Source organism: Poecilia mexicana, unplaced genomic scaffold (genome assembly GCF_051168715.1).
Source record: "Poecilia mexicana isolate PSO_F unplaced genomic scaffold, ASM5116871v1 scaffold_14, whole genome shotgun sequence".
Taxonomy (NCBI): domain Eukaryota; kingdom Metazoa; phylum Chordata; class Actinopteri; order Cyprinodontiformes; family Poeciliidae; genus Poecilia; species Poecilia mexicana.
Window position 1 is genome coordinate 1,234,867 of NW_028263383.1, and position 15,154 is coordinate 1,250,020.

Consider the following 15,154-nt stretch of genomic DNA (forward strand, 5'->3'; position numbering starts at 1 on the left):
TTAATAGCGCAACATGTGAAACATTCGTGCTGAAATGTGTAAACGCAACAACAGCCTTATAGATTCTACTCGCTCGTGTATTTTACAGGAAGCCAAATGTTTGCAGCAATGTGTAGTTCAGGAATAATCACCATTTTTATTACATTTAACGATGTTTTTTGTTTTGTTCCCATGTTTCCTATTTACCTCCTTCTGGAACAACGATCTTACATTTTACAGCGTTTTCTCCTCTGTGTGGCATGTTTATGTTTTTAATTGCGTGCCCTACCCAGTAAACCCCACAGGGTGCCAACTAAATGAGTTATGTTAAAGCTAGCTTACTATTGTGGTGCAACTGGCTCATGCTATCCATATTCAACATATGATATTATTTATAGTTATGTTGTTTTGCTACAAACTGTGAATTAGTCATATCATGCCAGCAACAGTGAGAATGAACAGTTTATTTCAGCTAAGAGTAACTCGGTAACACTTTAACTTTTGTTGAAGGTATTGTATTATTTTAATGTATGAACAGTGTTAACAGAATTTCTGCCTGATTTGGATCAGATATAATCATCACTGAATTCCAGACAGCATAACAAAGTCCAATTACTTTAAAGTTTGTCATATTGGCAGAATTTACACTGATAAACCGAGAAGTTGCCATATGTCACTTATTGGTGAAACTGATTAATTTTAATAGAATTTTGCTTTCCACCAGGCTCTATGCCTTTGTGCCGGACGTCTGCTAGCATGTGGACGTCAGGTGGCAGGAGTGTTTGTCACAGAACTCAGCTGCTTTGTTAGGTTGCAGTCATAGTCATGAGGCCGAATGGAGTGAATCAAATCAAAGTATTAAGACGAACAAGCCCAAGCTGCTGGACCGATCCGCAGAGTGGCGTCACACAGGCCGCCTTTGTCAGTGCTAGACCTGCCATGACATGAAAGTTGTTGACCTTGCCGGAGTATTGCTTACATTTGATCAAATTGCAACCACTAACATTAATGTATTCTATCAAATTTTTATGTGATAGACCCACATAGAGTGGTGTATAGGTGGGAAGTGGAAGGAAAATTGCTTTCAGAAGTCTATACGAATAAAAATTTGTATGCCATGCGTGCTTTCAGCCTCCCTTTGTCAACAAAATGTTTTTATTTAGACTTATCAGAATGCTGGAAAATAAAATCCATATTTATGCCCTACTTTGTGCTTGTCTAACACATAAAATCCCAATAAAATAAAGGGAGATATGCTTTTAAAACATGCCAACATGAGAAAAATTTCAAGAAGCATGAATACTTTTGCAAAGCACCGTAACAATGACCTGTATGAGCCTCCGGAGTCGTGGGTGGGGGATTCTTGGCCAGACGTGTAGTTGCTCCTTTGAGTTTACAAGTATTATAAAGATTTCCTTAGCCTCTCAGTATCCTGTGAGATGAAGCTGGTATGTGGGGGCTTCCAATTTTCCTTTTTTCTCCCTTTTCCTTCCTTTTCCCCCCACTCTTCTCCTTTTCTTCTCTCAGTCTTGTGTTCGTCCAAAACCGTCTCCATTTGTTGGAGGCAACAGGCGAGCGGTCCAAGCAGACTTGCCCAGATTTCATAGCTAATTTATGCAGAAAAGAAGACGTGACACTAACGTACTAAAATCTGAGACAAATGATGGTAACTTTTTCATCAGCCAAAGCATTAAGATGCCATGCAACCTGTTGGTGCCAAGAGATACAAATGAAGAAGTTTAAATCTTACAGCCTCAAAATCCAACCCCGGAGGAGTTTTGTTTTGTTTTTTTCCTCTTTTTTTGAAGTGTTTAGGAAATTAATAAGTCATTAAGTAATCAGTTAAAATAGTGTCATAGGTGTAACTGGGTTTGAATTTATTTGACAGGCAGAAGGCATAAAAACAAGATTTAAAGCTGCAGTTTGTAACTTTTATTATTATTATTTTTTTACATATTTGTTGAAACTGTTACTATGTCTTAACAGTATGTTATGAAAAAAATCTGTGAAAAAACTGAGCTCCTCTGCTTTCTGCCAGTATTCCCAGTGCTAACTAGAAGATCTTAGCGCTGTCAATCACAATCTGGTGTGCCGCTACTCATCTCATTCCCCCCTTTGAGCTCTGTTAGGCTGCAGCTAACATAGCCTGTCGTGAATGCTAGGCTAGTTAGCATGACCACAGATAATGGCAGATCAAGAAATTTCCTGTTAGGATAAGTTGTTCGTCCGCCATTAGCACATTTAGCAGCGAGTACATGAGGGTAGTTGACAGTGCTAAGACCCTCCTCCTGGCTCTGATTGGTTGTTTTTGGTCGGGAGCGGTGCTTTTCTCCAAACGGCAACAGTAACTCAGGGAGGAGATGTCTCTTTTTACAGATTATCTGTCTCATAAACTGTAACAACACAGTGACAGCTTTAACAGATGGTTAAAAATATTATTTCTAAAAGTTACATATTGCATCTTTAGCAACATTTTATTAAAACCAATTATGATTTACACTTTTTCTTCAATATTTGGTGTGTTGAGTCCGAATGGATTGCAATATGTTTTAGCCACATTGGTGAGCAGTGTTCTTCTAATGATCAGGAACAATCATGATTTGTAATATTCGTCTTTAGGTTTCAGGAATCTCCACGTGGACGACCAGATGACTGTCATCCAGCAGTCATGGATGGGGGTGATGGTGTTTGCCCTGGTATGGAGGTCCTACAAGAACGTCAATGGCAGGATGCTTTACTTTGCGCCGGACCTCGTCTTTAACGAGTACGTATCTCTCTGAATATCTCAGTTTCTTCCCTTGTAAAGGTTCGCTGTGTTTAGTGATCGCTCACATTGGTCGAGCCGTTATTCTCATCTTCCCCGATCTCTTTCTGTAAATTGATTTTTCTGCCCGCATACAAACACAAAGGCTTCCAGGTGTTGACAGCATAAAGCAGGAGGGGCTTTTTTTTTTTCCTCTTACAATCATGTGGAACCAATTTGCCTTTTCTTTGTGTTCTTTTGTTGCTGAGAAATTAAAGTCAGGAACATTTTTCAGTAGTAAGACTCATGGCTTTGTGCTGAATCAGATTGAAGTATCTCAAGAAAAAGTGTGTTGCTTAATTATAGCACACAGCTGGAAATATAGTCATTAATTTAACTGTACATTCACATTGCCTTGCAAAAGTAAGCATAATTGTACTTTCCAACATTTATTCACATTCTGAACACAAACGTCAATGTATTTTAGAGGAACTTTTGCAGTGAACTAACACAAAGTAACACATAGTAGTGAAGTGGAAGAAATATAACACATGGTTTTCACATTTTTGAACTAATAAAATCTGAAAAGTGTGTGGTGCATTAGTATTCCCCTGAGTCAATAATGTGAGAAAGATCTTCAGTTTTTTTTGTTTTGTTTTTTTTGTTTTTGTTTTGGGGTTTTTTTTTTGTAGTTTTGCACATCCTGCAAATGAAATTATTGCAAAATAGCTCGACAGCAACATTTTATAAAAACACAAGTTGTAAAAAAAAAGGGGGGGGGAACAAAAAAATCAGAAAATCCAAATGCATGAGAAGTGCAACACTATAAAACCAAACATAAGGAACATAAAAACACATAGTGGATAAAGAAATGAACACCAATAGCACAAATGGAGCGAATGAGAATGGATAATAAAGATAAAACCAAAACACTGATACAACAAGAAGACAAGAATAGTCCAAAGAGAAACAAACAAATAATAAACTGAAGAATAAACTACAAACCAGGATGACAAAACCCAATGAGCAAGGTGTAAAAAAAACTTGCAGAATATGAAAAGACTTAAACCACAATAAACTTACACCAACAGGAACAGCCTAGAGAAATTATTCAGGAAGGGTGACACCAGAGTAACTTGTAAAAACAGACCTACCAGAAACAACAAATAATACTAAACTACGACCCTAAAATAACCCATAACAAAAGCCACAAACCAAAACCCAAACACACACAAATCATGACAAGAACATCTTCAAGCAGCACTTTGAGCGTCGCCACAGATTCTTGCAGTGGGAATGCTACTGTCAGAAATTTGTGAAATGTTGAAATGTCCATTTATTTTCCTGGTGTCAGCTGCATTTTGTATAATCATAAACTACGGATCAGTACGTTTGTAGTCTATGCTAAAATATAAGGTTAGTGGCTATGAATTGACAAAATGGTAAAAAGAAGATTGAGGGATATTTTGCTTTTTAAGAAACAGATAATACGTGTTTTACTGTACAACCACAAATGTCTCTTATTAACTGTATTCTAGCATAGCTTCAAAATGCCTCAACGTGTCTTACTGACGCTGTTCAATCAGCGAAACAGCAGGAAATGTGAGAATTTACTGGGAGCTTCAGTAGAAAATATAGTTTTACAATGTACATAACAAAAGACAAAGCATTGGCCGTTATTATTTTATGCCACACTAAAGCCAAACCTAAACAGCGAATAATAGATTAAGATGTTCATTAGCGTGTTAGACAGTTGGCTATTGGTCTGGACCTTAATGAGCTGTCATTGACAAGCTGTGACAAACCTTAATGAACCCAGAGGGCACTGCACACAGGTCCAGAAATCCTCTCCCAGTATGTGACAGACTGATAAGGTCACGCAGCAGACGGTTACGAACAGCGTCAGCTGCTTAAGGTGATTCAACGAGCTTTTCAGTAATGAGTTTTTATTTTTTCTTTTCAAACTCTCTCCTTCTGCATTTCAGCTCGGGTTCCGTTTCATATTCGAATGCAAGGTGCCAGATTTTTTTTTTTTTTTCAGTGTGGATTTGTATTTATGAATAAGACGCCGTAACATCTGAAACATAACGTTTTTGAGTCAGATTATAATCTACAGTTGTTTAAGATTAACATTATAGTGGGATTATAAATGCATAGTTGCTTTATTAAATCTAGAATTAGAAGTGGTGTTTCTCTTTTACAGGGATTCTCAGTCTCACTCTTTAAAAAGTAAAAAAAATAAAAAAATAAAAAAAGGTTTTGACAAACTTTGCTTGAATCTTTTTGACATTTGTTCACTTCAGTTTAACTGAATTTTGATTTAGTAGCAGCATTCAGTCGCAGCTAATATGAAGTATAGTTAAGCTGATGAACCACAAATAATGTCCAACTATATAGAACCTTTTTCTCATTTGCATATTTACCTCTTAGTTTTTTTCAGATGTAAAGAGATCAGGAGAAAAGTACACACACGGGTTTTCTTCTTTCTTTCATACCAAAGATGACTAATTACTGAAATATAATCCCAAGGCGCTTCAGATGTTTTTTAATTATTTTTTAAATTTTTACCTTTTAACATTTTTGTTGTAGTGTTTTTTTGTTTGTTTTTGTTTTGTCTTGTTTTTTTGTAGGATTTATGGATATTTCATTTTAAAAGATGACTCAACCGGCTAAATTTATTATATAAATTATTATTATTTAATTTATTTAGTAGGGACAATGCACATTAATAACTGTAAATGTTCCAGAATTAGTCTAAAGGTTACCTGTCATCTGTAGTCTCTGGACACTAATTCAGTGCTCTTCAAATGTAACAGCTTACCAAATGTAGGAGTATTTTAAAATTTAAATATTGCACATAAATATATTTCAGTGAGCTTGTGAGGAAACACTCTGAAGTGTTGACAGGTCTGTCCAACCTATAATCAGTGTTTGTAAGCTGCTCAGCAATTTTAAACAGGAACAATCTGAAATCTATGATAATAATCTATAAATAAGAGTGAACATTGTTTATAAGCAGCGTTTGCAGATTCATCTGAAACAAAAATAGTGAATGTAGTGCGGCGGGATGTAGCTGCTAAAAAATAGAAGAAAAAAAAAGTAAGTGGTGGAAACGAAAGAGTTGATGAGAGCCGGATCAACCTGGATAAAAACCACCATTTCTTTCTTTACACATTGTTTATAACACCGAACCCTTTTCAGTGGGAGGTTTCCGCTCAGATATCTGGCTTTTCAGACAGTTGAAGAGTTTTTAGTCTGAACCAGATGTTCCTATTCTAATCTAAACACACACTTACTGTACAGTATGTGGTTCCACTTTAAACTTCAGTCACTCCATTTTAATCCAGGAATTTCATAGCCTGGTTTGTTTATTTATGGTCACCATTAAAAAAGACTAATGTGAAAAATTATAGCCGTAATATAATAAAAATGGTTCAACAGGTTTTGCTTTTATGCTCACTAAATAAAATAAATACAACAGAAGTAGGCCCTTGCAAAGATGGAATAAAACTCAGTGTGTTAAACAGTCCAGTATTTTCATTTTATTGCACTTGCTGAGTCTTTTGTGGCTTTCATGCAAACTCGCTGGCTGCCCGGGTCTGCTCTGTAACACTGTAACATTAGGACTTTACACCCACCTGCATAAGACTGACATTTTCCTTTTTCACCTTTTGTCACATTGCAACCACTTGCTTGGATTGTATCAGACGAGACTGAGAAAATTGTTAATTTGCGTAAAGCGGAAGGACAGCAGACACGTGGTCTTAATGTTATGGGACTGCGCAGGAAGTGGTGAGATTGTGTGTTTATATGCGCACAACTTCCCTGAAGTTCGAGGCTGTGAGATCACGAAATGTGAAACAAAGTTGTAAAGGTATGAATACTTTCGCCCGTTACTCTATATTGGTTTTCGGAGCAACGGAGAACATTTATCTTTCTTTCTTTTTCTTTTTTTTTTTTTCAGCTGGAGTTTCTCTGGTGACATTTCTATTCCAATTAATAAACTCAAACTCATTTCACTTTTATCGGCACAGTTGAGTAGTGTGAATGAAGTTTGTAATAAAGACAGAAAGATTTCATTTCAGCAAAGCTAACAAACTTTGATGGCGCTGTCTTTTGTTCATTGTGGAGGCGAGGTGAACACTGAAAATTCAGTCATTTCTCTTCGACTCGAAGCCAAAGGCCGGATGATAGGACGGTGTCGCTACACGCTGTGTGTTTTTAACTTTTTGCCCCAGATGTTAAAGATTGCAGTGCAGGAAGCTCTTTCTGTAAATGTGATTCAGACTCCCTGATAGGTATGGATGAAACCTCTGACACTCTTTCCTGTCAGCAGTTAGGCGTTGCGGAGAAAATGTCCTCGCCTCTCGGAAATTGAGTCATTTCCATTAGTTTACACCTCTGATTCTGACCTCTTTGCTTCTGCAGACATCGGATGCAGATCTCCACCATGTATGAGCATTGCATGCGGATGAGACATCTGTCCCAGGAGTTTGTGCTGCTGCAGATAACCCAGGAGGAGTTCCTCTGCATGAAGGCCTTGCTGCTCTTCAGCATCAGTAAGTGCGGTAGTGCACTGGAATAGCATTTTTGATTATTAAACACATGTAATCCAATTCAATTTAACCCAGGTGTAGGTCGTGCTGTCTTAATTTAATGTTCCTGATTCAGCTATAAGACAGACATTTGGTGACAAAGACATCCCTGAGAAAGTTCAAAGACTAAGACCGTGTTTACACGAGACCGCTAACTGGAAACCTATGATATTTTCGAATGCTAATCGGGAAAAAGTTCCAAGTTTAGACATTGAGTCAGCTGTAGTTGTCATGCCAGGCCACTAATGTGGCGCTGTGATTTTAGCATGTCATCCAACGTGCTTTTGACCCAGAGCGTCCACCTCACTAGCTTCCACTTCATTTAGAAAACACTAACTCATCTCCCATGAACGCAGTGCTCATGTATTCCTTATCAGAAATTGTGCTAAGCTGAGCAGGCTAAGTTAGCGCAGCACAGCACAATGCTATCCGTGATTGTTTTTGTTGTTATCATGCGTAGAATAAAGTGGCGTCATGTGCATGAGAGGCTGGTTTGCAATAGATTACACTTCAACTGCAGAGCAGCTCTGTGGAAATGTGGCCTAAAACCACTGATGACAAAAAAGAACACCAAGATGTGTCTGACATTTACCAAAATAAATCCCAAAAAACACTGTAGCGGTTCCAAGGACTTTGCGGAAAATATTCTGTAGACCAACAAGACAAAAGTAGAACGTTTTGGAAAGTGTTCGTCTAATTACATTTGGTGTAAATCTATCGTTATATTTGTTTTTAATGTCATACTGACAACCAAGCATGGCGGTTGTAATTTTATGGTCTTTTGCTGGTTTGCAACTTCAGGGTCAGGGTTGGTTGTCTTAACCGATGGAACCACAGGTTCTGCTCTCTGCCGCAAAACCCTGTAGAAGAATCTTCATTGGTGACCTTAAGCCCTACCGCACAATAATCTGAAGCACATCAGCTCACCAAGTTTACCTCTCAATGACTTAGCCAAAATCCCAACTTAAATCCCTTTGAGATGTTCTGGTATAAACCCCAAACAAGCTGCTAATGCTGGAACACCCCCCAGTGTGTTGGAGTTAAAATGAACTGGCAAAGAAGAGTTGGACAAAAGTTACCCCCAGGTGACGCAAAAGACTCATTGAGAGTTGCAACAAAAGCTTGACGGCAGTTGTTGGCTCTAAAGGTGGCACAACCAGTTCTTAAAGGGGATCGATTTTGCAAAATTCATATTTTGCACAACTTTATACTTCCATTTGGGCCTCAGCTGCTTCTTAAAGCAGGCCAAGCACTTAAGAAATCCACCCAGGCATTTTTTGGTAATAAACTAATGTTTTTTGGTGTCTGGAAAATGAGCCTGTTCCAAAAACTACCCGAATGTTAAGTCACAACGGATCGGAGTTTTGTCATCACCTTGCAACCCAAGATGAGCTCCAGTACATTTGATCAGCTGGTGCAATGTCTACCGTAAAAAAAACAAAAAAAACAAGTGTTTTGTTGTTGACTTACCATCCAGAAACCACTTGCTGCATTCTTGTTGGTTGTGCACGAGGCTCCACTAATGCTTTTCAAAGTCGTACAGTTGTATAAACGCACATATGTTTGCAGCTATTTTCATTTGCGAGTACAAACATTGAGTTGGGGGCGTGGCCAGCAGTGACTTATTTGGATTTAAAGTGACAGGAGTCCCTAAAATGATTCTTTCTGAAAGAAGCTCAAGATAGTGAGAACTGAACAGATTAAAATCTCATCATCTAGGAATGACTTTATGCAAAAAATAAAAAACAATGAACATTTTTTGTATAGCAATAGACCTAGACCTGACTTATTTTGTTCACCAAAGCAACATAATTCACCTTTAAGGTTATGGACAATTGTTTTCTTACGTAGAGTCATGGTGGTTTGGATCTCTTGCCCCGTATGCAATAAAATCATCCTTTGAGAACTTTATTTCGCACTAATCGAGTTCCTTGTATGATATTGAAACATGTTTGTGGATCTGAAACATTAAAGTGTGACAAAAAATAAATAAGAAAGCAAGCAGACATGCAGCTGTAGCTCTGATTTTGGTTTTACAGTTCCGGTGGAGGGCTTGAAAAGTCAGAAATACTTTGACGAATTGCGGCTCACCTACATCAAAGAACTGGATCGCCTCATCAATTACCAGATGACCACAAACTGTCCTCAGAGGTTCTACCAGCTGACGCGACTCCTAGACTCTCTCCAAATGGTGAGACAAAAGTGCTTGAAAAAAATAAATAAATAAATAAATAGAGGGAGTTGTGGTGAAAGGGTGGCAAAAACAAGGGGGAGAGAGCTGTGGCTGAAAAACATTAAAAGTTTTTATGGCAAGCAGACGCAGAGGAATCACATGAAAAATATGTGGATCTGTTAACCTAAAATGACTCATCGCCACACGTAGTAAATTTCATCGCCATGACATAACCGATCGCCTGTCCTCTCCTGTTTCAGACTGTAAAGAAGCTCCATCAGTTCACCTTTGACCTGTTTGTTCAGGCTCAGTCGCTTCACACGAAGGTCAGCTTCCCTGAGATGATCGGGGAGATCATCTCGGTGCACGTTCCAAAGATCCTCGCAGGTTTGGCCAAGCCAATCTTGTTCCACAAGTAGGAGGATGAGTTTTTTGTTTTGTTTCTTTTTATTTTTTTCATTAAAAATGAGTTAAGTGCTGCCTTCATGAACTTTAACAAAGGCTGTGAACTGTTTCCCCACATCGTCTGTCTGATTTGCTTTCAGGCGTGTCCTGTTAACACTGTTTTACTGCTCAAGTTTCTTTTATTTTTGTTTTGTTTTGTTGGGTTTTTTTTTACACCTTTTATATATAGTTAAGATTTTTTATTCAGAACTGGTCAGGCTTTTATCTTAAGAGCTGCAAGGCCTCATCTGCTGACAGCTCAGCAGTTCCTGGATGGAGAGTGTGTCTTCTACAGATGGAGAAAAGTTGCTTGGTTTTAAATGAAGATTATTCATAAAGTTAAACACACACACAGCAACTCGATTGTTGTGATCACGAGCATGAGTCTAATCCTATAATTTAAGAAAAAAAACTGTTGGTTTATGATTTGTAAAAACATCAATCCCATGTAAAGATGTGCAAAAAAAAAAAGTTAAATAAATTTTTCGTTACAGCATCATAATCTCACACTAAAAATCAAACTTTTGATTTAAGTAAACGTATACAGTGGGGAGTAATCGGTAAAACTGCTGATTATACCTTTTACGACATCCTCTTGCTAACAGAAGAGTCATTCTGGTGGTTGTTTTTAACGTTGAGATCATTATTAATAAGCCACGTAAATAATAGCGTAATGGGAATACGAACTCCTTCTGCAATGTTTTGCTTTTTGTCCACGTGTACAAAGTTTTTACCCCAGCAAGAACAATGACACTATGCCATTGTTTAGGATTTTTCATAAATTGATGTAAATTATCTGAAATCACTCATGGCAACAACTGTTATTGAAGACTGAAAAAAAAAAGTTTTCATGTTTTTGACTTGTGTTGTTGTTTTTTGTTTTTGTTTTTGTTTCCCAGCCTCTTAAGTGGTGTTTAACTTAATTACAAAAACATGTATGACATCCTGTGGAAACAAAAACTGTTAGAAAACATGTTGGATGAGTTAGAATTTTCAAAGTAGCATCTTTGTGGTCGGTACTTTTGGGTCTCAATCATCAAAAGCTGGTGTGGATTTGGGTGTAGAAATGATTGAACGACCTTGTGGGATTTTTGAAACCAATTGGCCAATCCCAGCATACCAACAGTCTGGCGTTCATTGTGGATTCATTTATTTATCTCTGAAAGGGCAATATCTTTAACAATCAGAATTTCCAGGAAACGCCCCAATTTATTCACAGCTTCAGTGGCCTCCACCACAGAATTTGCGGCGGAAAATGAAAGATATTTCAGATTTTTTTGTTTTGTTTATTCCTTGTTTTTTTTTTTTTTTTTTTTAAGTAGGCAAGTGTGCAATTTGACCTTTTTTTTAAAAAAAAATTATCCTTCTCATACTATTTAACACAACCAATCCAACTTTACCTGGCCTTTGACTTATGCATGTAGTTAACCTCTCTCATCTTCAGAGTTATGAAGAAAAATCATTAATTAAATATAAACATATAAGCTGGAATCTTGCACTGTTTAAAAAATAATTATTGCACTACTATGACGTGACGAATCTCTGACGCAGCTGGATTTCTCCGCTGCGCCCAAAAACACGGCCTTGACAAACCTGCAGACACGATCCGACCTGCAAACCCGTTTCTGACAACATGGAGGGAGCTTGCAGATTTTTTTTTTTTCCCGGGCTCCCGCTGGCTGCTTCGCTTTCTCTCTATGATCAGCCTCATGCCAGACCATGTACCTGAGTTCAGCATTGACGTGTTACATTACAGCACCTGACTCAGCCTTTTGCTACACAGTGGAGGCCTACAAACCAGGGAACGGCGTGGTTATTGCTGTTTTTCTTGGAGAACTGTTTCCCCGGCCCTTTTGGAGTCTGTGAAATTTGCTTTAGGAAATTACTCAGACTTTGAGCTCAGCCTCACCGAGCATCTTTTAAACAACTTTTTGCCTTTTCAGACGAGTTATGATGCAACGATTGCCGCAACTGACACTTTGTGCATGCCTGACTGTAAGTAACTTTTTATCTGTAAGCAGTAGATATTTTTAGCAAAACGATATCACAGCCAGAACTTAGCAAAAAGAAACAGTAGAACAAAGTAATGAGGGGGTAAACAAAAGAAAGCGATAAGATTTTGCCCAGAATGATGTGCACACCTTTTATTTTTATTTATTTTTTTTATTTTAACCATCAGTGCTTTAATGAAGAAAATAAAATAAAAAATATGGGGTGAGCAGCAATTTACTCAGCATGTTGAAAATGTAGCATCCAGAACAGACAAGTAAAGAATTAGGAGTGCCAAAGATCTGAAATTTAGGCGTTGATGTCCCAGCTGGAGCAACAAAACTAAAGCCAAAGCCAAACGAAAGCTGGAAGGTCTCACATGAAGAGTGTGAAAGTCCTTGACTGACTCTGCTGAACCTCTGGTGAAGAAAACCGAGAGACGGAATGAGAGGAATATCCTCAAGATAAGCCATCACAAACCCGACTTAAAGAAAAATGGTTCATGGAGTCAAACGCAATCACGAGGTTTCACATTTTGTTTTATTTAAAAGCAATGTAAACAGTGAATGACTAGGCATTTTGTATATACAACTTGGTCAAGGTGCATCTCAATAGGAATGTGGTTGAAAAATGCATTTATGTCAATAATTCTGTTTAGGAGTGATTACCAAACAAATTTTGTATTTTACAGATATATGTATATTTCTGTTAATTCTACTGAACGTGTCGTTTTTGCGAAAGAATTCCAAAAAGTATATTTTAAAGACATTTGATCGAGACCAACTTAAAAAATAAAAAAATAAAAAGTTTTCGATGAGAAACTCTCATGTTGTGGTCATGCAGTCGAGTGTGTTAATGGAAGGTTTAGTGGAAGGTAGAACTTAAACGTTTCACTTTTTTAGACTGAGTTACTGGAATAAATCATTTTTCGATGATATTCAAATTCATTGATGTGCATCTTGTTGTGCAGAACAATGATTAAAACCCAAGACGGGAGAATATATCCAGCTTTACCGCTTTCATTTATCAACCTGCACATGTAACAGGTCATAACTACTCTATTACATAAATTATTTAGCTTATTTTGCAGTTTTTAGTGGTCTTCAACAGTGTTCTATTAGTATGTAAATTAAATAATTCACTTTACATTTTCTAAGCTGGTAGTTGCATGCCTTATGTGTTTTTATAAGCGTTAAATGTAACTTTTAGCTTTACAGATGCACGGACATTCATATGGTATCCCTCCAGTAATCTATTTATTGTGCAATTACTGGTTGTGTCATCGTTGTTCTTTGTGCGGGACATTCAGCAGAAGAGAAAAGAACACGGAAAGGTGGACGATGACATCACGTTTCACCTTTTTTTTTGTTTTGGACCACGTTCACTTCAGCGTCAAAGCGGACGATGTCTTTCTTTCATATTTGTCTGTTCGAAACAAATGTGTTTCAAGTCATCAAAATGTGACTTAATGTATTGGCTGGTGAGGAACACAGTTCGATCGAAACATTTTTCAACACGTAGCTGTTCGGTAAACATCCGTCGAACGGAGGGGATGTCAGAACCGGAGTAACAGACAAGCGACCGATTATAACGTTTCCTGAATTTCACTATATTGCTAGGGTTTTGCAGAAAAAAAGAAAAAAAAAAGAAAAGAAAAAAATGTCTGTCATGATTGTGCTTTTATCCTATTTCAGCTTTGTCATGCATCATACAGGGGGGAAATGAAGGCATTAACTGTGTATTGCACACAAAGGCGAGTCCTGAGGATGCATGTGGAAACTTTTAATACAAACATGGTTTTATCGGTCAGGGGGTCGGGGAAGTGTTTGTATTTTTTAATTTCTAAAAGAGAATAGCTGGTACGTGCCCGCTGTACTGCATATTGACAAGGCTCTTTGTACATTCTACAGTAAATGTATATATTGATCACTTTATTGTGTGTTCTGGTGTTCATACACTTTTCAAAGAAATCTCTTGTATGATTTATATCCTTTGTGACCTGTGTTTTTATGCGTGGTTTTTTCTAATATGTAAAGTTACATCACTCTCTGAGGTCAATTAAAAGAAGTCAGACTCTGAAACATGGACTCGTAGTTTGTTTCGACAATAACAACAACGGGGAACACAGCATCTTACAGTCTGACGTGCATTTTATTGCGGTTTTATGTGATGGACCAAACACAAGTAGGGCGTAATTGATAAACGGAAGAAACCAGTTTATAAAAACATGAACAAAGAATAACACAGAGCGTGATGCGCCTTTCATGGCTGAAAAACACATCAAAATTAAAAGTTTCATATTAATTGATAAATAGTTAGTTATTAGTTTTTTGTTCCAAACATCTGAAATACTACCAAAATGGCGGCGTGACTTTTCCTGTTTCATCCACAGGTTTAAATTCACATAGTTTTTTTTTATTTTTTTATTTAGAAGCTTGAAACTGCTGCTGTGCAAGTTATTCAACAGGTTGTTGCTAGGTAACCAAAGAGTAGGTAAGTTGCTAGGTAACCAAAGAATGAGGGATTTAGTTGATGCCACTCACCTTGCTTATCTCACTCTGAGAAGTAGACAGATTTTTGGTGAACACGGCCCACAGCTCGTCTTTTTTAGAGTTACAAGAAGCAAAGAAAGAAAGTCCTGAGAAGTTCTGTTTGTAGTTTGCATGTAGGAGACGCAAAAAAAAAAAAAAAAAAACATGGAGGAAAGCGTTCTAGTCACATCAGAGAAAATTCAACTTTACATGCAAAACGTGTGTAGCAGAAAACAAACACTGCATAAAACCCTGAATGCATTGCCCTCATCATGAGACATGGTGGTGGCAGCTTCATGATGTGACAACCTGGTTATGGAGATTATTAACTATGGCAGAAAGCCTGAAAAAGGATGCAAAAGACCCGAGGTTACAAAAATAAAGTATATAAATGTGACAGAATTTGAATCTGGCTTCCAGTGCTGCAAAAAGGTGGTTGTTCTAGAAAACGCTTTTGAAGCTCAACGGGTGTGAATACTTTTTTTTTTTTGGTTAACCAAAAATTTTTTTTTTTTTTTTTTTTTTTGTGGTTATTCAATAATTATTGTGAGCAAGGCATAGTTAAAATGTTGGTACTAACCTTTTAAAATGAAGATGCCTCTGTTAATGCAGGGATCCTCAATGAGGTCACTAGCAGGACTCTGGGAATCTGACTGCAAACTCAAAAGGTGATTCAGCCATTTGATTGAGGCGCGTTGGA

At 37.5% G+C, this 15,154-nt stretch overlaps 1 protein-coding gene across 1 annotated transcript in view; it reads left to right on the top strand.

Annotated features, from left to right (window-relative positions):
• Nucleotides 1-14,004, top strand: part of LOC106903221 (androgen receptor-like) — a 39,903-nt gene extending 25,899 nt beyond the window's left edge. The window contains exons 5-8 of the mRNA XM_014966861.2: nt 2,599-2,743; nt 7,151-7,281; nt 9,357-9,508; nt 9,751-14,004. Of these exons, the coding sequence (XP_014822347.1) occupies nt 2,599-2,743; nt 7,151-7,281; nt 9,357-9,508; nt 9,751-9,909 (587 nt within the window). The 3' untranslated portion in view covers nt 9,910-14,004. The remainder of the gene's footprint in view (nt 1-2,598; nt 2,744-7,150; nt 7,282-9,356; nt 9,509-9,750) is intronic.
• The last annotated feature ends 1,150 nt before the right edge of the window (nt 14,005-15,154 follow it).